Consider the following 23,424-nt stretch of genomic DNA (forward strand, 5'->3'; position numbering starts at 1 on the left):
TAATATATTCATTTTTAATATTTTATGTTTAAAATATTATTTATGAAATTTATTATTGTAATATTATAATATCGTGTCATATTACATGGTAAAAGCCACTGCCACTCGTTCGTTCTTATGTTATTATCCACCGCTTTCTCTCATTATTATTTTTTCTTTTGGTTCGTTATTGTATTACTAGTGACCCCACCAATATCTCGTGTCAATAAGGTTTTTTGGGAAACGACTTATTTTCGTTGGAGATGTTATCTTTTAAAGAGACGATATTACCTACAAAGTACGCTTAAATGTAAGCTAAGTTCGAGAGTGAGTTTGAAATTGTATAATTAATTATTTTTAATGTTTGATTTAACCTTTTAAACACAATTTTATAACATATAAGTTAATTTGAATAATTTTAAAAATATATTTTTAAGTGAGAATGAAATAAAAATGGTTAAAACCTTAAAAAATAACTTTTATTTAGCTGGTTATCAAAAACAATTATGTTTTTTTAAGTCGAAAACTAAAAAGAATATAAAACGAAATAATTATAAAAAATAGTTTAACTGAAATTAAATATTAAATTGTATTTTCACATAAAAAAGAAAACACTACAAACCTCTAATAAATTCTCACCCAACATAAAGTACACTAATAAAATTTTAAATGAGATGAATGTAAATAAAAAAATAAAATAAAAATATAGGCTTAAATTTTGATGAAATAATATTTTAATCTTTATTTTAAAAAGGTTAAGATTTATTTATTTTTAATTTTTTTTTTATAAATGTAGATTGATAAATTGAATGGACCAAATGTATATATAAAATATAAATATTAATAATTGATATTTAATTTTAATAATTTTTTTACTGTAGAAATAGAATTATGAAATTGAAAATTTTAAATATGTTTTTTTTGTAACCTTGAAAATAAAAGGAAATAAGGTTCACATTGGGCCTTATTTAGGTTAGAAGTTGGGCCGGCCCAAATGAAAGTAGAAAGTTTGGGCCAAGCCCTTTTTTCGCCTCTTCGTCTACGCTGAGAAAGAAAAGGAAAACAACAAAACCTTCTTTCCGAGGCTTCGTTTATCTATGGCTCTCTCCGTCTCACAGTCGCACGCTTATCTCGCATCTCCTCTTACTTCCCCTCTCGGCCACGGTCACGAGCGAATCTAGGGCTTCCGCTGCCTCTCCATGCTTTATATTTTGTCTATCTTAATCTATCCTCAATTGTTTCGATTCACAGGATTCTAACTTTGAGAATTTTCCGGGGCAGAGTCTTTGGAGGGAAAATAGGATTGGTTTTTTTTTTAATGTCAGCTGCCTTTCTCTTGTACCTGTTCATGGATCTTTGAAGCTTTTTTTTTTCTTGGAATAAGTTGTGGAAGCTAGTTTGTGTAAGTATTATTCTGTTTTCAGCAAAATGTTTTGATTTTTGATTTTTTGATGCTTAGCTGTTAAGTATTTGATGTTTGCTGTGTTTTGGATAATACTTTGCTGTGCTACTTCCTTATGTTCTCCCTCTCAATTTGCATATTTGAAACATGTTTTGGATGGATTTCTTTTTCTGATGTTAATGGTAGTAAATGATAATTTGCGTTCTTTCCTGAAATTGAGCTAACCTGGATGATGGATCGTATTTGTTGAAACTGCAGAGTGGTAGAAGTTTGAAAAAGTTGCAATGTACGCGAGGAGAATAAAGTGTAGAAATCAGAGATGGGATTTAGTGTTTCAGCCATCCAAATATTTAAGCAGGCCCGATGGCCGGGATAGTGTTTATTGTCAATATTTGAATTGTAAAAGTTTTTCTCGGAGTAGGTTTGAACGTGATAATTCAATCACAAGACGTCTATTACCTTCCTTGGGGACACGAGGTGACTACTTAAATTGTCATGCTAGCTTGGAACATGCTTCAAATTCATTTTTAAGATGTGTTCAGTTACGTCGGTATAGTTCTGAGGGTGATGGAAGGAATGCTAGTGAGGGTAAACATATACCTGTAAAAGATACAGCTGATTTTGGGAAGGGAATGCCCAGGAAAGAAGTAATAGGGGAGGATGCAAAGCATTGTGATCCTCATGCTGAACTTGGATTTCAAGATCAAAAGGAATGGCTTAAAAATGAAAAGCTTGCAATGGAGAGTAAAAGGAGACAATCCCCATTCATCACTAGACGTGAAAGATTTAAAAACGAGTTCTTAAGAAGGATTGTTCCTTGGGAGAAAATCACTGTTTCATGGGATACCTTTCCATATTACTTAAAGTAATCACCGTCACTTTGATTTTATTGTTCTTCTTTTGACAATTATTCTGTTGGATTATTTGATTATCGTCACAATTTTTTCTTGATCTCTTAGTGATCACTCAAAAAGTTTGTTGGTTGAATGTGCTGCTTCCCATTTCAAGCACAAAAAATTCACTTCCTCGTATGGTGCTCGTTTGACTTCCTCAAGTGGCAGAATACTACTTCAAAGCATTCCGGGTAAGAAAAGTCCATTTTCAAACTATCGTGTGATTTGAAAGTATTATATACTGAACTTCTTAGTTCCGTATGTCCTTTCATTGATTGATGCAGGCACTGAGCTCTATCGTGAGAGGTTAGTCAGAGCACTTGCACGGGATCTAAAAGTGCCTTTACTGGTGCTAGATAGCAGCATTCTTGCTCCTTATGTAAGACATGAAGAAAATCAGACAATTTAAATCAGCCATGGATAGTTTTCTAGTAAATCATAGATCTAACAGTTTTGGTAATTATGCCATCCAACTTGTGGTGCAGGACTTTGGTGATGATTGCTCCTCAGAGTGCGAATCAGATGATGAAGCAGAATCTGGTGAGGATTGTGCTTCAGAATCTGAGGATGAGAATGAGAACAGTGCAACTAACGAGGAGTGGACAAGCAGTGGGGAGTCAAAATCAGATTGCAGTGAGATTGACGAAGCTGATGTTGAGGCAACTGCAGAAGCAGCCCTAAAAAAACTTATTCCATGCAATATTGAAGAATTTGAGAAAGTATGCTTATGCATCCTACTCTGATAGAAAAAAGAGAAAAATCGTGTTCTTGGAGCAACTTACATTGTGTAGAAGAACATCTAGTTTTTTTTTCTTTCAGATTTTCTGATTGTTGTTGAACTTTGTGGCAGAGAGTCAATGGAGATTCCGACGATTCGGCTGAGTCATCACAATCCGAGCCTTGTGAAACTTCTGTTAAGTTAAACAGACCACTAAGGAAAGGTAAGAGAGCTGTAGATTATTTTTTCAGTCTTAGAATCTGTTACCTGAACTTTCTGTCCCAGTCAACACAATCATATTTCTTTTAGTTTTTTCTCTAAATGTGCTCTGTGTTCTTGTATATACATTTGTATGTGCATGTATGTGTTTTTATACATGCATAATTTGCATTTTTCTTCATGAGATCACAATGTTTTCTGTGGTGATGGGATCATGGGAGTTTGTATTCCAAGGTCAATATTTCTTTAGGAATTACTTTGGTGCTGTTGTAGTTTGCTTAATAATCAATAAATTCTTGGTTGTAAACTTGGTCATAAAGTGTTTTACTAAGTAGAAAATTGATTATATTGCATTCATCTCCTGTAGGAGATTTTTTTCTTCTAATGTATTTTCATTTAAGTGTTCATTTATTTATTTTTTCTTTTTGCTTTACTTTTTATATTCTACCCCAGGTGATCGAGTGAAGTATGTTGGGCCTTCTATACATGTTGAAGCTGATAAGAGGTTACCTTCTAACTTTGTTTTTGGCACCATTTTGATGATTTGAAGGATATTATTCTTTATTATTCTGAAGTTGAGACAGTGAGATGCATAGGACATTGATGGGACCTTCTAGCATTGTTTTGGAGATTTAGAAGATAGGTATGGGAGGGTTCTTTTATTTCTCAAGCAGAGAGCAGAGCGAAGTTTGGATTTGGACTCAGTTCTTATGATTGTTGTTGGGCGGTTCCCATCAATAAGTTTTGTTATTTACACTTCTTTATTTATTTTTTAACCAATTGGAGACGCCCGTTATAATTTCCTTAGTCCTTACAGTTTGGTTTTATTATTCTTCCCTATATCTACACCAGTGTTCCTTGTGTTTTATAAAAGTTCCATCATATCTTATCAAAAAAAGAAAAAAGAAAAGAAAGAAAGATAGAGAATCGCAGTTTGTTTTTGTATTATGTGTAATTGGCTCTATGAACTTCAAATTCCTCCCCCAAAACCTGTATCATTATGCATGCTTATTATATTCACCGTTCATATGCTTAGTTTCTTATTTTTTCCTCCGAAATGTTTGTCAGTAGAAATTTCTTGTGGCTCTTATCAGAAATGTTTATGCTTGTGCCTTTTCTGTGTGGAATATAGTTTTTAAATTTATGTGGTTTGGTGTTCATGGGGCTTCGGTAAATAGCTAAGATCTAGGTTTAGATAGCCATAGTACTGGAATGCTTGTTGGTTCAATCTTGATGATTTGAACAACTTAAAAGCATTCTATTGGGAGTAATATAAATCGGTCTAGCTTCTGAAGCCCAGTTGCTGATCTCCTCCCCTATGTGAACTTGGAACCTGATTTTGAGAAATAAAATGCATCACAGGATCACATTGGGGAAGATATCAACATCCGAAGGTCAAAAAATTGCTTATACCATTATTCGTGGCAGGTGAGTTGGTAAGTCACCGTATGTATAGAATTCTGAAGCTTCCTCATTTTTTATTTCTATTTTATGCATCTGCCATGATTATCTTAATAGGTTCACTAAATCTGACATTGTAACCTTTATTTTGTAGTTCAGGATAGAATTTTTACTCATTGTTGTACAGTGAGGTACTATTCAAAATGATTGAAATGCGAATAATCCACCCCCCTATTGAAAATGGTGCACCCTTTTGAGTAGTTCAAAACAGGCATTCAATGTTGGTCTTAATTTCCGTGCCCAGTTATTTTTCTCGTTTTCATATTATATTCCTTTATTATGTAAAACGTAAAACTTGGTTGGAATGTTAAATAAAAAGAAATTTTAGAAGTGCCTTTTGGAAGTAGTGTTTTGATTTTATAGTTAATTGGCTCTTTATTTAGAGGAGTGTAATTTGTGTAAACAATTAGGTTTTTCCAAAACCTTCACTTTTATTCATTTTTTTCGCTCCATTCCTTGAATTCATTCACAAGAATTGGATAAGTTATTTTTATTTATTATTATTTTTTGTATGAAGGGGCTTTTAATTTTTTTTTTGTTTGTTTTTTTCAAAGAAGTTATTGTAACTACCATGGGTTGGTTCAATGTCAAGGGACAAATAGCAAACCTAGATTCTTTTCAAGGTGATGTTTTTGGTCCTTGGTGGTCGTCATCACATAGGATGTAAATAAACTTATAATCTGTCTATACCACATGTTGTTAGGTCAAACCAATTTTCTTTAGAATTAGTTGACGTGTGTGTAAGTTGGGCTTTGGCTCTCTTTTCTTAGATAAAAATGCCTAGAGTTTTGATGTATCTTTTTGTACAAATGAATACTTGGCTATAGTATAGTATATATGTTCTTCGATCGAAGCAAGGAAAAGTGTATATTTTCTCCCAATTATGAGTGAGTCTTCTGTACAAGGAGCTAGAAACTTGGCTGTGGGAGTCGGCTGTGAGGAGATACCTTAATGATTATTGATTAGTTGCGAAGTTATTTCTTGTTTGACTTGAATTAGGAGACTTCTCATTTCAAGGATATAGTTGACCGATGAGCATCCCTTTATTTCCAACTATGGTCCAGATGACAGAAGTACTCTTTCCTTTTTTTAAGCCTGTTCTTATCTAAAAATTTTCTGATTTTCAATCAGACCAAATCTTGGAGATGAATGGCCTTTTTTTGGTAAAAATTTGTTCTAGCAAACTGGAAATAGAGGAGTAGCAGTATTGTTCCCTATGCTGGGAATAGTCAGGCTAAGTTTCTGTAGTGACATTAGATGGTAGAATCTTTTTAGTTTGGTCTTGTTTGGGCTAACTAGTCTTCCTTTTATATCTTTCTGCTAAGGAAGATTATTGTCTATGCGTCTGAGCAGATTCCTTTGGCAAGTAAGTTTCTTTAAATAACCAAAGTTTTTATTAATTGTTTGAATATTCATTGATGAATATGAGTGAAACTATTCAAAATGTAAATACCTTCAATGCTTGCTACTTGTTTCTTCTGTGCTCTTTTTTGGCCAAGTTTTGGTCCAACGTGCACCTCTTCCAACTGTCAGGTGGCTTTCCCAAAGCATTGTAACTGGTTTTTTCCTCCATATGCTTTATGGTCATTTATCCAAGGACAAGTCAAGGTTTTCATAGATAAATACTTCGTGGTTATCATTTAGGAGCTATGGCTTGAGGGAGTAGAGGATGTTTAATAGTGGGTAGGTCTTCTGTGGATGTTAGGGATCTTGTTTGTTTTCTATTCTCCTCTGGAGTGCTCAGGCTAATGGTTTTGGTTATGATTCCCCTTTCTTAATCTCTTTCTAGATAATTGGGATTATTTGCAATTGTGTTCTGACTTTTTTTATATACTTTGCTGGTTTTGTTGCACGGTTACTTTATGCTTTCATTTCTTGAGGTTTTTAATTTATTGTTATTTTACTTTTTCTAGCAAGTTGTAGCAGCAGCCTTGTCATTTTCATTATTACCTTCTTCATATTAAATAAGTTATCACAGTATTATGTGGTCTCTTCAGTATCAGCTACATTTTCTAGTTGGTTCAAGTACTAGAATGTTATTTTGCTCATGGAAATTGCTTATGGGTGGTTTGATGTTTTTGGCCTCCACCTTCTTCTGACATTACTATATGACTTCTTTCTTTTGTGTTCAACTAATCGATGATACTGATTAGAAGCAAAGAAAATATAGAAGTGTATGGGTTCTTTCAGCACTTTGATGAAATCGACGTTGTCGTGATTTGAAAGCATGTTTCATGTATTTGTAGGCCTTTATCAAATGGTCAACGTGGGGAAGTCTACGAGGTTGATGGAGATCGTGTTGCTGTGATTTTGGATATGCATGATGTAAAACCAGATGGAGACAAAGATGAGACATCCTCCAAATCCGCATCAAAACCTCCAATCTATTGGATACATGGTAATTTCATTTTTTTTGTAGATAAAATGGTTTTGTAATAATGATTAATTGCACTATTTTGAATCTCAGACTCTTTGGGTGTTAAAGAAAATGATAATATTTACTCTCTTCCACAGCTAAGGAAATCGAGCATGATCTTGATACTCAGTCCGAAGATTGTATTATTGCAATGGAGGTTCTAACTGAGGTACAAATCTTTGGATAAGCTCCAAATTTCTTATTTGCATGGATATTTCTTGATAATCACTTATAGGTAGATATTCACTTATAGGTAGAAGGCATAAAAATGGAATGGGCAACAATGAGAAAAATGATCTTATCGTGTTTTGATATGACATTTACTTATTATTTGCTATTTTCTTGCTTTTTCGCAGGTTGTTAATTCAATGTGATATGACATTTACTTATTATTTGCTATTTGCTTGCTTTTTCGCAGGTTGTTAATTCAATGCAACCTATTATTGTCTATTTTCCAGACTCTTCTCAATGGTTGTCTCGGGCAGTTTCCAAGGCCAACCGTGGGGAGTTTATTCAGAAGATGGAGGAAACCTTTGACAAAATTTCGGGTCCTGTGGTTTTGATTTGCGGACAGAATAAAATTGAATCGGGCTCAAAGGAGAAAGAAAAACTTGTAAGCTCTGGGTTCTTACCGAAGTACCTAGACTGTCTATTTCTGAAAGCAACACTTACCTATTTTCTTCTTTTTTTCACCCCCAGACTATGATTCTTCCAAACATTGGACGTATTGCCAAGTTGGTAATGTCTTTATACTTATTGATGTTTCACTTTTTTATTTTTTTTGGTGTTGCTTGGTTGGCTATCATAGTGTTTAATTTTTTTTTATTAAAAAAAAACTTCCTTTACTGATTTATTGCTATATAATTATATTTTTCAGCCACTATCGTTGAAACGTCTTACGGAGGGGCTTAAGACAACAAAGAGGTCTGAAGATGGCAACATATATAAGCTCTTCACTAACGTTTTGTGTTTGTATCCTCCCAAGGTAACTGGAATTGTAATATTTTTCAATGTCCTCGTTGCGTACTTTTTCTTTATAATAAATAAGAGCACTTTATATCTCCCCTTTGTCTTGCTATTTATATTTAATTCTTTCGTAGTTTTTTTTTAACTGTTCTATGTGTTACTTAAAAAGTTGAATATGAGGGCTCATCTGTGATTTCTGTCTGTGATGTGGAGTTAACAGAGAAATAATAATCGTAGATAAATTAATTATGACCTTAACTTGTGGCATTTATGCAATTTTGACCTGACATTAGTGCTTTTTGTGACTCAAATAATTTACCTGGCAGAATGTTTTCAACATTATTTTTGGAAATTAAAAACCTTGAAGATAAAAGAAAATTGCTTTTCTATGCAAGTTGTTTTCATTGATCTTTATATTTTCAGTGGCTTTTATGTAACCTCTCTTTCATTCTTCGTACAGGAAGAAGAAGTCCTTAGAACATTTAATAAACAACTCGAAGAGGACAGAAGAATTGTCATTTCTCGGAGTAATTTAAATGAATTACATAAGGTGGGAAATGCATGGCCTTTAATGGTGCAAGTTACTTCTAGGAAATTTCCTTCACTGATATTTTTGTTTCTAGAAGATTGAGATTAATATGTTCCATACTCCTAATTGTCCAATTCGACTTGCAAATAAAATTATGTTGCAGGTTCTCGAGGAAAATGAGCTGTCTTGTTTGGATCTGTTGCATGTAATAACTGATGGAGTAATATTGACCAAAAAGAGTAAGATACAGCTCTAATTAAAATTTCAATTTCCTGCATTCTAAACAGATCACCATAATCATATCCTCTGATATTGGAGTATTGTGGAATAGAAACACCGCATCGCTTTACATTCTACCTTTCAAACCTTTTTTTCATTCTAGCAATTGGTCATCTCTTCATCTGTTGCAAATTTTAGGTTGTGGTTTACAAGGTTTTGGCGTATGATTAGGTGAGGATCACTAATAAATTGGTACATGGAAGAGTAATTCGTTTTTCTCGTTTTCTACACTGCATTTAGAATTCCAAATGTTTATATGTAGAACTGGAAGTATTTGATATGAACAAATTCACATTTAGGATATTTTGATTGGTTTGAGTTAATAGTTCTTTCATATTTGTTCATTTATTGCATTTTTATATCTTGATGGCTTGAGATCAAGCTCGGACATTTTGATGATAGCAGGTGCTGAAAAGGTTGTTGGGTGGGCTAAGAATCATTACCTATCGTCTTGCCAGCTTCCAAGCATAAAAGGGGATCACTTACAGCTGCCACGCGAAAGGTCTTGATTCTACTTTTTTATGCATAGATTAAGATTTTGATGGGTGTGCAACACTGGTCTAATTACTATTGTTTCTTTTGCAAAGCCTCGAGATAGCAATCATGAGGTTAAAGGATCAAGAAACAACTACTTTTAAACCCTCTCAAGGTTTGAAGGTATGCTGCCAACTATTTAGAAAGTTGATTGTGGAACACATTTTACATTTCTTTACATATTAATTTACATGCGACAGAACCTTGCAAAGGACGAGTATGAGAGCAACTTCGTTTCAGCCGTGGTGCCATCTGGTGAGATTGGTGTGAAGTTTGAAGATATAGGTGCCCTAGAAGATGTGAAAAAAGCACTTAATGAACTAGTAATTCTTCCAATGAGAAGGCCCGAACTTTTCTCTCGTGGGAATTTGTTGCGGGTATGTGGCTTTTCTCCTGTCTCTGTTTGATATACATTTCAAAATAGAAGTTATTATATGGAGAGTCAAATCTTTTAACTTTATAAAAAAATTATCAGCCTTGTAAAGGAATATTACTTTTTGGGCCTCCTGGAACTGGGAAAACTCTTCTTGCCAAGGCACTTGCTACTGAAGCAGGTGCAAACTTCATCAGTATAACCGGATCAACACTTACATCTAAGGTAAGCTTAGGATACTAGAGATATATTTGTGTGGATTTAAGGTTGTCCTGTTTGAGAAAAACCGGTTTGAATAACACACGAATGGTGCCATGGAAACATTGCCTGTGAGATCTACATGACTGTTAATTTTTTGGAGGAGGCTGTTCTAAATTGTGTTATGTTCTCTGAATGTCACTGGGTTTTTCTTGTTCTGCAAACAGTGGTTTGGTGATGCTGAAAAGCTTACAAAGGCCCTTTTCTCCTTTGCCAGTAAACTAGCTCCTGTCATTATTTTTGTTGATGAGGTGAGTTATAGCAATATAGATATGTACTTTATTTGGGATATTATATAGAAAATCAAATTTTATATTTCAGCTTTCTTTTTTTGGTTTTGCATTTTTCGTGTTCTGTTTCAAGTGTGATTCAACTTGGCACTTGGCTTTATTTTCCACTTCTTTTTTTGAGTCAAATGTTCCCCAATTTGTTATTCCAGGTTGACAGTTTACTTGGTGCTCGTGGCGGTGCTTTTGAGCATGAAGCTACGAGAAGAATGAGAAACGAGTTTATGGCAGCATGGGACGGGTTGCGGACAAAGGACAGCCAACGAATTCTCATCCTTGGTGCAACAAATCGACCATTTGACCTGGATGACGCCGTCATTCGAAGACTACCCAGAAGGTATGCTTTGATGTTCTTCGGTAAGGGACAACTGAATGGGAGGACTGCAATCGATATGTCAATTTAATTGCTTGTTATTCATTAGGATATACGTAGACCTACCAGATGCTGCAAATCGTATGAAGATTCTTAAAATATTTCTTGCACAAGAAAATGTAGTTCCTGATTTCCAGTTTGATGAACTTGCAAATGCAACAGAGGGGTACTCTGGCAGTGATTTGAAGGTAACACTGATACTATAGCGTTAAAAGAAACCGGGTTGTTAATCGAAAACTTGAAATTCCTAAACCTCTCCAAACGTTATTCTTTTAATTTGCAGAATCTTTGTATTGCTGCAGCTTATAGACCTGTCCAAGAACTTTTAGAAGAAGAAAATCGGGTAAAATCCTATGCTACTTTATGCTTGCTGCTAGACTAATTTACTCGATTTGGGTTCTTCAACTCTCAAGATTGGCGTTGGTTTTGATGCCTTGGTTTTTACAAATTGCTGTGTTGAGTTTGTCTTGTACTTGCACTTCAGGGTGCCCAAAGTGACAGTGCTACTCCATTGAGGCCGCTTAATCTTGATGACTTTATTCAGTCGAAAGCCAAGGTATATACTCAGAATTCAACCATTTAAAAGTTTCTTCAAATCTCTATTTGATTGAAGCAGGCTTCAAGCATTTCATGAATTTTACTGAGATAGTTTTGCGTGAATCTCCCATTTCATGAATTGTCCTCTTTAGACTTTTTCCCTTTCGGGTTTTGTTCTCCTCTCCAACCGATGTGGGATCTCAAAATCCATCCCTCTTCGGGGCCTGGTGTCTTCATTGACACTCGTTCCCCTCTTTAATCGATGTGGGATCTTAGAATCCACCCCCTTTAGGACCAGTGTTGGGATCGCACACTACATCTGACATGGTGGTGTGTAAGCAACTCGGTTTTCAGCTAAAATCATTGCCGAACCGATGTCGTTGTTTCTCTATTCTCTTGCCTTCCATAAACTAATTTCAGAAAGTAATTAGGAACATGAGTTTCATGAAATAAAAAATCCATTTTCAGATTTTCAACAACCCCCAATCCCTTCTTGATTCCATCTCTTCAAGTTCTTAATGTGCATGTATTATCCATCTCTTTAATAGCTTCTGCTCTCTGCAATAACATAAAAACACTCTGTTCTGATACGAACAGGTCGGACCATCGGTTGCCTTCGACGCCACGAGCATGAATGAATTAAGAAAATGGAACGAGCAGTATGGGGAAGGCGGTAGCCGGAGGAAATCGCCCTTCGGGTTTGGAAACTAAGGTAACACATTTTATTAAAGTAGGAAGGAAATAGAAGAGGAATAAAGAAAGCTCACTTTATATTCCTAACGGGAACACTTCCCATCCTTTTTTGAGTCCCCAATAGAGATAGGCTTCATCAGTTGTTCAGAATCTTAGCTTTCATTGTTTCCCAAGTTTTCTTCCTGTAACATATTTCTATAGAAAACCAGAATTTCTTTTTATTTTTAATTAAGTTATTTATTTCTTTTAACCATGATTTTGTTACATAAGTTCAAACTTCGTATATTTTCTTCGATCGTAGTAAGCATTTTAACTTGTTAGTGGTTTGGGTTTGTTTGAAAGACCCATTTCAAATCGGTTTATCGTGTAGTTGAAATTACCTCTCGAGCCTAACTCAATTTGTTAAGACTCATATATCGGAGATATTAGATTGAAGTTGCATTGTCCGGGAAATTTTGAATTATTAATCGACTGAAATTTTTATATTTGATTGAATTTTAAAAATATTAAAGAAGCTAAGCGCAGTTAATTTTTGAGTTTATTATCTATGTGGACTAAAGTTAAATTTTAAATTTTATTACAATATAATTACCGTAATTATTCGTCGATATGCGTTATATTCTGTCCAATTCTGTAGTTTATATATATATATATATATATATCCCTCTTACTCCAAATTTCACTTAATAAACTACAATTTGAACAACTAACCAAAAAAAGTTTGTATTTTTTCTTGTAATAAACTCCAAATATCTTGTTCTATGAAAAAAACAAATTGCATCTTCCAAATGGAAATATCTTGTTCTACGAAAAAATTATTCCAATGCTTATATTTTTTTTTAAAGATTAGAAGTTTAATTTAATTGATCTGTCTATTTTATTAATTTTATTTTTTTTTATTTTATTAATCATATGAGTTGTACAACTCTACTTTTAAAAGTTTCGCCTTAGAGTGCGAAGCTTATGAAGATTTTATTTTTCACAAACACTTACATGGTATCAGAGCCCGAGTTTAACAACCCTAATCCTTTCTTCTCTATGGCTTCCGAATCCTCTCATCATCTTCTTCCTTTCAATACTCTAATTCATATTATCACCGTTCTTCCTCTAATTATTTTCTTTGGAAAAGCCAACTTCTCCCTCTCTTTGAGAGTCAAGACATGCTGGGCTATGTTGATGAAACTATGGTTCCACCTCCTCGCTTTGAACCAGAAATCTCTTCAACATTCAACCCCAAATATTTGGCGTGGAGAGCAGCCGATCAACGACTTCTCTGTCTCCTACTCTCCTCTCTCACTGAGGAAGCCATGGTTGTTGTCGTTGGTCTCTCTACTGCATGTGATGTTTGGCTTGCATGGAAACTGCGTTCAGCCATCATTCGAAAGCTCATGAATTGAGACTCAAGGATGACTTGCAGTTGATGAAGCGTGGCACCAAACCTGTTGCTGAGTATGCCTGTGTCTTCAAAAAAATTTGTGACCAACTTCATGCCATTGGCAGACCCATCGAAGACATTGATAAAGTGCACTGGTTCCTTCGTGGACTCGGCACCGAATTTTCAATTTTTTCTACTGCTCAGATGGCTCTTACCCTTATCCCATGTTTGTAGATTTAATTTCTAAAGTTGAAAGTTTTGAGTTGTTCCAGCGTTCCCTTGAGTCCTCTGACTCCACTCCTACAGCATTCACAGCCACTAATCGTGGTCGCACCCATGGAAACCACCATGCTTCCTTTAGCAACCAGCGAGGTCGTTCTTATTCTCACAAAAACAACTCTTCCAATCAAGAACGAACCCACTCAGGTCAGGGTCGTCGACCACCTCACTGCCTAATATGCCGCAAAGAGGGCCATTATGCTGACCGCTGCAACCAACGGTATGTTCGACTTGATTCTTCTCATGCTCACCTTGCTGAAGCCTTTAACACGTCATGTTCTATTGCTGGACCCGATGCTGCTGATTGGTTTCTGGACACTAAGGCTTCGGCCCATATGACTGCCGACCCATCTATTTTGGATCAGTCTAAAAATTACACGGGTAAGGACTCTGTGATCGTAGGAAACGGTGCATCCCTACCCATTACCCACACCGATACTCTTTCTTCTGTTCCAAATATTCACTTATTAGATGTCTTGGTTGTCCCTTACCTCACTACAAATCTTCTTTCCATAAGTAAATTAACGTCTGATTTTCTCTCTCCGTTACATTCACTAATAATCTTATTACTATCCAGAATTGTCAAACAGGAAGGGTGGTGGCAACCGGTAAAAGAGATGGAGGGCTATATGTGCTAGAGCGCGGCAACTCTGCTTTTATTTCGGTCCTTAGAAACAAATCTTTACATGCTTCATATGATTTATGGCATGCTCGTCTAGGTCATGTGAATCATTGTGTTATTTCTTTTTTAAATAGAAAATGTCATCTTTCTTTATGTCTTTATTGCCTTCTCCATCATTATGTAATATTTGTCAACTTGCGAAAAGTCATCGATTTCCTTATTCTCGCAATGAACGTAGGTCGTCTCATGTGTTAGATCTTATTCATTATGATCCTTAGGATCCTTCTCCCGTCAAATCAAATTCGGGTTTTCTTTATTATGTTATTTTTATTAATAATTATTCTCGATTCACTTCTTTACCCTTTAAAATTTAAATCTGATTTATTTGATATTTTTCTTCAATTTCAAAAATTTGTGAAAAATCAATATTTTTCTTGTATTAAGGTATTTCAAAGTGATGGAGGTATCGAATTTACTAGCACTTGTTTCAAAACTCATTTACGTAATTCTTGCATCCACCATCAACTCTCTTGTCCATATACACCTGCTCAAAATGGTCGTGCTGAGAGAAAACATCGTCATGTGACTGAGACTGACTTGACCCTTCTCTTTCACTCTCATCTTTCTCCTCGTTTTTGGGTTGACGCCTTCAGCACTGCGACTTATATTATCAACCGGTTGCCTACTCCACTTCTTGGAGGTAAGTCACCCTTTGAACTCCTTTATGGCTACGCTCCACATTATGACAATTTTCATCCCTTTGGTTGTCGTGTTTATCCTTATCTGCGTGATTATATGCCTAACAAGCTTTCTCCCTGTAGCATTCTTTGTATTTTTTTGGGTTATAGTCCTACTCATAAAGGGTTCTGCTGTCTTGATCCCACCACCACTAAGCTATATATCACCCGCCATGCTCGATTTGATGAAACTCACTTTCCTGCTATCCCTAGCTCCCATGCCCAACATCTTTCCTTTATTCCTATTTAAAATTTCTTAGAACCACATCTTTATCATATTGATTCATCCCCCCTACCACTTCATCATCGCACATTCCTCGATCCAGTTCATCCCCGTGTGATATTTGTTCTGACCTTGTGGATGAGTCTGTGCAGGTTGATACTTATTTTGCAGGTTTCACTTTGTCACCCTCGACTTCTAATTCGACTTCTATTGAACTTACTCTTGATTCCTCTTCTTTGGGCACTCATCCTATGATCACACGAGCCAAGGATGGTATATTCAAGATTCGTCATCTAGCAAATCTTGGTATTTTGGGCTCTTCTAGACTTATTTCTGCTCTTTTTGCATCCACTAAGCCAAAAGGATTCAAATCTGCGGCTAAGAATCCTGCTTGGGTGGCTGCTATGGATGAAGAAAGTCGAGCGTTACAACAAAATGATACTTGTACTTTGGTTCCTCGCCCTGCCAACACCAACATCGTGGGCTCTAAATGGGTGTTTCGTATTAAATATTTTTCTGATGGATCCGTCGAGCGTTTCAAGGCTCGTCTTGTTGCCAAAGGTTATACTCAGGTTCCTGGTCTTGACTACACTGACACTTTCAGTCCGGTTGTCAAAGCTACCACTATCCGTGTTGTGCTCTCTATTGCAGTCACAAATAAATGGCCTCTTCGACAACTTGATGTCAAGAATGCTTTTCTCAATGGAACTCTTATTGAACGTGTTCATATAAAACAACCTCCTGGGTATATTGATCCTCGATTTCCCACTCATGTTTGTCTATTAAAGAAAGCCCTCTATAGCTTAAAGCAAGCTCCTCGTGCCTGGTTTCAGCATTTTAGCTCATTTTTTCTCACACTTGGTTTTTCTTGCAGTCGCGCTGACATGTCCCTTTTTGTCTTTCATCAGCAATCTAACCTTATCTATTTGCTTCTTTATGTTGATGACATTATTGTTATCGGCAACAACTCATCTCTTATTGACAGCATTACTCGCAAGCTTCATTCTGAGTTTGCTACCAAAGATTTGGGTTCTCTCAGTTATTTTCTTGGTCTTGAAGTCTCACCCACTCCTGATGGTCTCTTTATTAGTCAATTAAAATATGCTCGAGATATTCTTACTCGTGCTCAGTTGCTCGATAGCAAACTAGTCCACTCTCATGGTTGTTTCTCAACACCTGACTGCTGATGGTTCTCCTTTCTCTGATACTACTCTCTATAGATCTCTTGTTGGCGCCCTTCAGTACTTGACTATTACGCGTCCAGATATTGCCTATGCTGTCAATTTTGTCTGTCAATTCTTGCATGCCCCTACTGCAGATCACTTTCTTGCTGTCAAACGTATTCTTCGTTATGTCAAAGGAACACTCCACTTTGGTCTTACCTTTCGTCCATCCACTGTTCCTAGTACGCTAGTCGCTTATTCAGATGCTGACTGGGCTGGTTGTCTCAATACCCGTCGTTCTATATCCGGCTATTCTATTTATCTTGGTAACAATCTCGTTTCTTGGAGTGCCAAAAAACAACCTACTATCTCACACTCCAGCTGTGAATTTGAGTATCGTGCTCTTGCCACAACTGCTGCTGAACTTCTTTGGGTTACGCATTTATTGCATGACCTCAAAGTCTCTATTTCACAGCAGCCTCTACTCTTATGTGACAACAAAAGTGCTATTTTTTTTTTATCTCTAATCTCGTTTCTCACAAGCGGGCCAAACATTTTGAACTAGATTATCATTTCCTTCGAGAACTTGTTATCGTTGGCAAACTTCGCACACAATATGTACCCTCTCATCTCCAAATTCTGACATCTTGACAAAAAACATTTCTCGACCTCTCTTTGAATTTTTCAGATCCAAGTTTCACGTTCGTTCAAATCCGACACTTAACTTGTGGGGAGTGTTAAGGATAGTTGACCGTTCATTATAAGGCACACATGTTGAACTAGATATTTGCCTTATCAGGCTTAACATATTTTTCCTTTTATTAAAGGCAAATATATTGTATTCATTTATTATTTTTTTCTTTTATTATTTGTAATTTATCATATTTAGAGAACTTTCACCACCACCATTTAGCTGTGGTGGATTCAACAAACATTTACACGAGTTACTCGACCCACGACCAACGTAGATGAAGCAATGATGAATCCAACTGCTGAAGCTGGAAGACGATTGGGCAAGGAATTTGGTTGTTAAGAATATTTAATACTAAATTAAAGTTTACCGTATATATCATATTTATTATTTTTATTATAGGCAAATATTTGACATATTTGATTATAAATAGAGAACTCTTATATGTAGCGTGGTTTTAGCAAATATTCTAATGATACAATTTTGTTAGCAATTTTTGGTGGTAGTGGTTGGTTGCTGAATTTTTCTCAGATCAGATCAGACTCATAATTTATCCAAAAAGGAAAAAACACTAAGACATTTGTCCCAAACTTTAGCTAAAGATGGTCATTCAAGTGAGACATCAATCGACAATGACCGTTTTTTTCTCTCAATTATGCCTATAAAGATTTATCAAATCTCCACAGCCATAAATACTACTAATAATACACTTCATTTATTTCAAGCTTTTTAAATTTCTAAGGTATCCATCCATAAATTCCTTTCCTAACATATCCATGAAGATCAGCATCTTTATTACAAATCTTCATCAAACACTATTCACCTCATCAACATCTCATCTATTTCATAAAACAAAGCATCAAAGACAAACTCTGATGATAATCCATCTAGTTCGGCTGTTCAAACTACAACAATTTTCAAATTTCAAATCAACCTAGGCGGGTCAGACAGGCAACGCAGATCAGATCAGATCAGACATGAAAAAAAAAAACTACAAAAGCATCATTCAAAGTTCTAAAAAGGAAAAAAAATGTCAACAGGAAAATAAAAGAGGATTAAATAAGAAAACCCACCAGATATTTCAAGCTGGAAGTTGATTTAATTGGGTTGTTCCAGTTCAGCATAAGTAGTTTCAAGATGAGCTTGTTCGGCTTCCTTCACTTCCTTCTCAGTTTTCCGACCTTTCTTGGACTTGTAATACACTGTCATAAATGTTCCTACAGCGCCATATTTCTTCCTGCATTGCTCATAGTGTTCCGCATCAAACATCCTCCAGAAATCTTTCTCATTCAGTTCTGAAACTGCATATAGAGCCTGGAATCCATGGTTTTCCAGAAGCCATTTCTCCATTCTACGAACAGCCTCCGCGCCATCGAAAATTTCACCCCTCAGGATAGGGCCTGGTGCATAGTACAGCCCAACATCTGTGTACATTTGAGCGTAATGCGTGTCTCCTTGTCGACGATGTAACTCGAATCCTGGTTCAGGATATATCATGGTTTTGACTGGAAGTTTGAAGAGTCTGTGTGGGCAGAGCCAAACGGGGTAAACCTGTGCAAGACCACACCAACAAATTGCTGTTGTTAACCAAATCTGGATACTTCAACTGAAATCCACCTCTGATAAGACTCATCAGCCACTTGCCTATACCCACCTCTAGTAAATACAAATAAATTTTTGTCCCTTATATCACAAGTTGAATCTTACTTCCAAAAAAATTACTAAGTTTAATGAATTAAATTTAAAGTCATGTTTAATAGATCTTTATATTTAAAAAATGTGTCTAATAGAGCTCTAAACTTTTATAGTCATGACTACACGGTCACTAAATTCTAAATAATAAAGTCCTATATTTTTAGTTCTCTAACATGCTAGATATTTTTAAAATTTTATAGATTCTATCCTACTAGACAAATCACATGTATGACAAAGGATTTGTATTTTAAAACACAAAGTTGAGCATTTGATGGTATTGGATAACTTTGAAGTTCAAAAACTTGCACAAAACTTAAAGTTTAGGACCAATGTTCAACGTTCAATGATTAAATATGGACGTTTAAGATGAATAACAGTACCTCCAACTCACGATGAGCCCACTCCAAAGCATCCGGAACCTTGTAAAGAGGAACAAGCATATCTTGAATAACATGCATTTCATGATAATAATTCCTGATAGCTTCACCTTGAGTAGCTTTGAGCAGAGAAACTTTGGGAGGCATCATCCATCCAAATAAAAATCTGAACCACCATTGATCTGCAAATGGAAGAATAAGCTTACCCTCCCAATACAAAGACCTTGTGTGCCTATGATAATAATCCCTTGTAGGAATATATTCCACAAACTCCCCTTTCTTGAGTGCTGTAGATGCATGCTGATAGAACCAGGGTTTGAACCACCATCCAATTTGATTGATCACATTTCCCTTTCTCTTGGCCTCTACTTTGGAGGCATATCTACCTGTCATGACAACAGCTTCAGAAGGAGTGTAAATCATAGTTTCAACAAAGTCAGGAACCTTTTCTGGGTTATCTTGATCTCCATCTCTAGGTGCAAGAGAATCCATATAAGCTTGTCCTATCTCTCTTAAAGTCCCTCTAAAAGGTTTATATGTAACTTTCATATACTCCTTAATTGGTATAAGCTTAATCTCAGCAGCAACAAGAAGGCCAATTGTTCCTTGGGACCATGGGATCGCATAGAAAAGATCTGAGTACTCATTATCTTTAGTAGCTCTAACAACCTGGCCATCAGCTAGAACAACCTCGTAAGCCACAACAGTGTCCGAGAACAAGCCATAGAGATGGGAGCTTCCTTCAATCCCATAGCCATTGATGAGTCCTCCAACAGTAAGATCATCAAGTTCAGCAACTACAGCAAGAGAAAGATTGAGTGGAACAGTGGCTCTACTGATTTGTCCCATGTTCACAAGGGGCTCAACTTTGGCAATCATTTTCTCTTGGTCAATATCCAAAATGTTCCGAAAAGCTGATAAATCAACCTCAAAATGGCGTGCTCTTTTATAGTCAACATTTCGCATTCCAACAGCAATCCATGGTTTTCGAGCTGTGCAAACAAGTCCATCCTTTGCTGGGTTCCTCTGTTTAAGGCGCTTTACAACTTTCTCGACATTTTCATCATGTTCCTTTTGGCGTTTCTTGTATGATTTCCAGGCAGATCTGACATCTCCAAGATATGTAAAGAAGTATAGGCAGAATGATATAGGAAGGACAACAAAAATAACTAAAATCCATCGGAATTTCACAAAGTAGTCCACCCAGACCTTCTTCCTCTTTGGACGCAAAGGAACCTCTAAATCTGACATTGTGCTACACGATTATGCCTTCAATGCTGTAACAATGAAGACAAATGGTCAAAATGGTTGCAAAAATATCTCACATTTTCAAATCGAGAGTGAAGTTTCATCAAGAATGGCCTCAATAAAAAGATTATACGCCACTACCGAGAAAAGAAAAAGAGGGTTTATTAAGTGACATTGAAAAAAACAGAAACAAAAGGAATGTGCAAATGCATTTCAGCATTTTAGAGGAAAGAAAGCCCATATAGTCTATTTAACCGAATATCATGTTCATTCATCAGAAACAAGAACTTATTTATGATTCATCAGACACAAAAACTTATTTATGATTCATCAGACACAAAAACTTATTTATGCAGGCGTTTGAAGCAATTATTTCAAGAGTAGATACAATCAACCTAATATTTTTTTTGCTCAGAGAGAAAAAAAAAAAAAATTAAGGAATGAAACTAAATTCCTCGTGCAACGGTAGCTGGCTTAGATAAAAGAATAAAATATAAAATTAGAGGAGTGGATTCTCACTCAATTTCTCAGCAACCAAACAGAGGAAAAACAGAGAGCAGCACTAAGATCACTCATTCACAAACACGAAAATGAAGGATTAAAATGTTGCATCAGCATTCGGCAGCAGTTTGGGCGAAGAAGGTGAGAGGTTACGGCGAGGAATAAATGTGAAACAGAGGAACAAAGAAATCAAAGCGTAAAGGCGTATGTAAAAGCCGAGAAAAAAAAGTTGCAAACGGAGAATGAAGATGAAAATCGAAGTAAGAGTAGGTCAGAAGCAAAATTATACAAAATAAAACCAACAATCAAACCTAATGAACTCTGATCCTCAATTATAATTCCACTTCAAACGGAAAGAAACAAAACAAGTGAAAGAAATCCAAGGCAGATCGATGCTTCAACAGTAAAAAATTCATGAAATAATAATCATACAAGTTTCTCTTCCGTTTTTTAGTGAATAAAAGTCCAAAACGCACAACTTCAATAAAAAAAAATCGCGCTGTTCGTTTACAGAAAAAAAAAAAAAAAAAAAAAAAAAAAAAAAAAAAAAAAAAAAAAAAAAAAAAAAAAAAAAAAAAAAAAAAAAAAAAAAAAAAAAAAAAAAAAAAAGAGAAAATAAGGTACAAGATGGAAATGATGACTCCTAGAAGTAATAACATCATACTTTTTAAAGAGTAGAGAGAGATGAAGTTTTAGAAATGCAAGAGCAGAAACTAAAAAATAGAAGAAAAAAATGTTCGGATTACAGAGGATCATGAGTTTCACGGCTGAAGTAAGAACACTACCAGAAGCTGCGACGGCAATGGCGACGGGAGATGAACGACGGCGGAAGAGTGAAGGAAGAGAGCGATTAGAGGGACAGACGTTTTATTGGCGCGCTCTTCATCTCTCTCTCTCTCTCTCTCTGTCCCTATTGAATTATGACTGCACCTGTTCCTTATTAATCATCTTCCCATTAACCTCTGTGAATTTTAAATAAATAAATAAATAAATATAGAAAAAAGCGAAATTTTACTTTTTTAAAAAAATTAATAAACAAAATTCAACAGTTTTTGTGGGTCCCAATGTCCATGCTTAAAATGTTTTAATTTTAATTTAGATAAACCACAAATATTTTAAAATTTATGATGTGGCACAATTTTATTGGTTTAAATCTTTTCAGGATAAAAATTGAGATTAAAAAAAAGTTAAATACAAGCTTATTTATTTATTTATTTATTTATTGAATTATATAAAATAATATATATATATATAATCATTCATCTTTGATATAGATTTCAAAATATAATATTTTCACGTTTGAATTTTAACTTTATTTTTCATTTAATGTTTATGTTTCAAAATATTATATTTTTATTAATTTATTAATGCTACATATTAATTTAAATATTATATTTTTGTCCGAATAAAAATAATAAAAATAAACAGCTCTATGTATGAATAATTGATTGAAAGAGTGTTTCTCCACAAATATGCTCGGGTCTCCATAAGACATAATAAAAAGTTGGGTCTCGTGACATTCTAAACTCAACTCACGAACAACGCAACCCTTGGAGCATACAGCATCTCCAAGTGGCGTCCCCACCTTCATGCAGTATATCACTGGCAGTCCCTTGTGAGTGCGACACGTTGAAGAAGACTGTTGAAATGACTACTTCTGTGAAATTGAGATGCGTCTAGAGATTCATTCAACTTCGCACCTTCGGTTCTAAACTACTAAGGTGCTTATCTTACGGTCTAGGGGAAGGAGAGAGCCAGCTTTACCCAAATCGGAAAAAAAAAAAAAATTCAAATACATCGATAATATTTCTTACTTTTTTTTTCAATTCTGAGTGTAATATTTGGAGAACAATATATTCAAAATTCAAAAGGAAATTAAAAAAAAAAATAAATAAATAAAGTTCTGAAAAATACAGGAATTGATGTACAAAATTCTATAAAAAGTAAATGTATAAATAAATGACTAAAATAGTTTTTGCATTTTTTTATTTTTAAAATTTTGGCAATAATCAACAAATACGACAAAAATCCAACAAACCTCCAAAATTTTCAATAAAGAAAAAAAGTCAAAATTAATTATTTACTTTTTGAAAAAAAATAATATAAACTATTTGAATTAGTAATCCATTTTCTTCAGAATATAATATTACTCAATAAATGTAGCATTGATTATTTATTTATTTATTTATAAAAAGTAATAAATTTAATGATAAGTTTTAAATAAGTTGAATAGCGCAAGAATAATTAAAAAAAAATGAAGGACTAGAATGAAATATTTGAATAATGGAGGGACTAAAATGAAATTAAAAGAAAGCTTTTCAGAAAGTAAGCAGGCATGTGCATCATTCAACTCTGATGTTACCTATCAATACAAGAGATATTATGCAGATACTTCTGCCACCATCACAAATTTAAAATAAACCTTTTTTTTTTATAATTATTATTTTATTTTTTATTATATTTTACTCTAATTTTTTTAATTCAATCAAATTATATTTTAAATCAGAGTAAAAATAAAACTATTATAATTCACAAATAAATTAAATTTGAAAAATAATTCAAATTTGAATAAAAAAATAATTATAATATATATTTT

General features: G+C 34.8%; 2 protein-coding genes across 7 annotated transcripts; one reads left to right on the plus strand and one right to left on the minus strand.

The window, feature by feature from the left end:
- The first annotated feature begins 1,053 nt into the window (after positions 1 to 1,053).
- Positions 1,054 to 12,271, plus strand: LOC111497752. Of its 2 annotated transcripts, XM_023148676.1 has the most exons (25): positions 1,054 to 1,381; positions 1,640 to 2,246; positions 2,341 to 2,465; positions 2,559 to 2,653; positions 2,760 to 2,993; positions 3,125 to 3,215; positions 3,665 to 3,716; positions 4,574 to 4,639; positions 6,919 to 7,070; positions 7,187 to 7,257; positions 7,507 to 7,701; positions 7,788 to 7,826; positions 7,966 to 8,073; positions 8,515 to 8,604; positions 8,747 to 8,822; positions 9,268 to 9,364; positions 9,450 to 9,519; positions 9,597 to 9,773; positions 9,872 to 9,994; positions 10,195 to 10,278; positions 10,467 to 10,651; positions 10,737 to 10,875; positions 10,971 to 11,030; positions 11,172 to 11,243; positions 11,822 to 12,271. In XM_023148676.1, exons 2-25 carry the CDS (start codon positions 1,666 to 1,668, stop codon positions 11,933 to 11,935), a joined length of 3,096 nt encoding a protein of 1,031 aa, XP_023004444.1. In that variant the 5' UTR covers positions 1,054 to 1,381; positions 1,640 to 1,665; the 3' UTR covers positions 11,936 to 12,271. The 2 variants fall into 2 exon arrangements, with proteins under 2 accessions (XP_023004444.1, XP_023004445.1); XM_023148677.1 differs by lacking the exon at positions 4,574 to 4,639.
- A 5,509-nt stretch (positions 12,272 to 17,780) lies between these two features.
- On the minus strand, positions 17,781 to 21,772 carry LOC111497787 (delta(24)-sterol reductase-like). Of its 5 annotated transcripts, none has more exons than XM_023148731.1 (3): positions 21,614 to 21,772; positions 19,083 to 20,356; positions 18,106 to 18,558 (listed from the first exon to the last, which is right to left on the minus strand). In XM_023148731.1, exons 2-3 carry the CDS (start codon positions 20,328 to 20,330, stop codon positions 18,106 to 18,108), a joined length of 1,701 nt encoding a protein of 566 aa, XP_023004499.1. In that variant the 5' UTR covers positions 20,331 to 20,356; positions 21,614 to 21,772. The 5 variants fall into 5 exon arrangements, with proteins under 5 accessions (XP_023004503.1, XP_023004499.1, XP_023004502.1 ...); XM_023148734.1 differs by lacking the exon at positions 21,614 to 21,772 and adding an exon at positions 21,140 to 21,159; XM_023148732.1 differs by lacking the exon at positions 21,614 to 21,772 and adding an exon at positions 20,982 to 21,084 and having other exon boundaries at positions 19,083 to 20,357.
- Between the last annotated feature and the right edge of the window lie 1,652 nt (positions 21,773 to 23,424).

The sequence above is a fragment of the Cucurbita maxima genome, unplaced genomic scaffold (genome assembly GCF_002738345.1).
Source record: "Cucurbita maxima cultivar Rimu unplaced genomic scaffold, Cmax_1.0 Cma_Scf00024, whole genome shotgun sequence".
Lineage (NCBI taxonomy): Eukaryota > Viridiplantae > Streptophyta > Magnoliopsida > Cucurbitales > Cucurbitaceae > Cucurbita > Cucurbita maxima.

Excerpts from the sequence above, each read along its gene's own strand:
- LOC111497752 (XM_023148676.1), top strand. The coding sequence starts at position 1,666 with ATGTACGCGAGGAGAATAAAGTGTAGAAATCAGAGATGGGATTTAGTG. Across the intron at positions 4,640-6,918 it reads TATACCATTATTCGTGGCAG|GCCTTTATCAAATGGTCAAC; the intron begins GTGAGTTGGTAA and ends ATGTATTTGTAG. Across the intron at positions 9,995-10,194 it reads GATCAACACTTACATCTAAG|TGGTTTGGTGATGCTGAAAA; the intron begins GTAAGCTTAGGA and ends TTCTGCAAACAG.
- LOC111497787 (XM_023148735.1), bottom strand. The coding sequence starts at position 20,330 with ATGTCAGATTTAGAGGTTCCTTTGCGTCCAAAGAGGAAGAAGGTCTGG. Across the intron at positions 18,559-19,082 it reads GGGCTCATCGTGAGTTGGAG|GTTTACCCCGTTTGGCTCTG; the intron begins GTACTGTTATTC and ends GGTCTTGCACAG.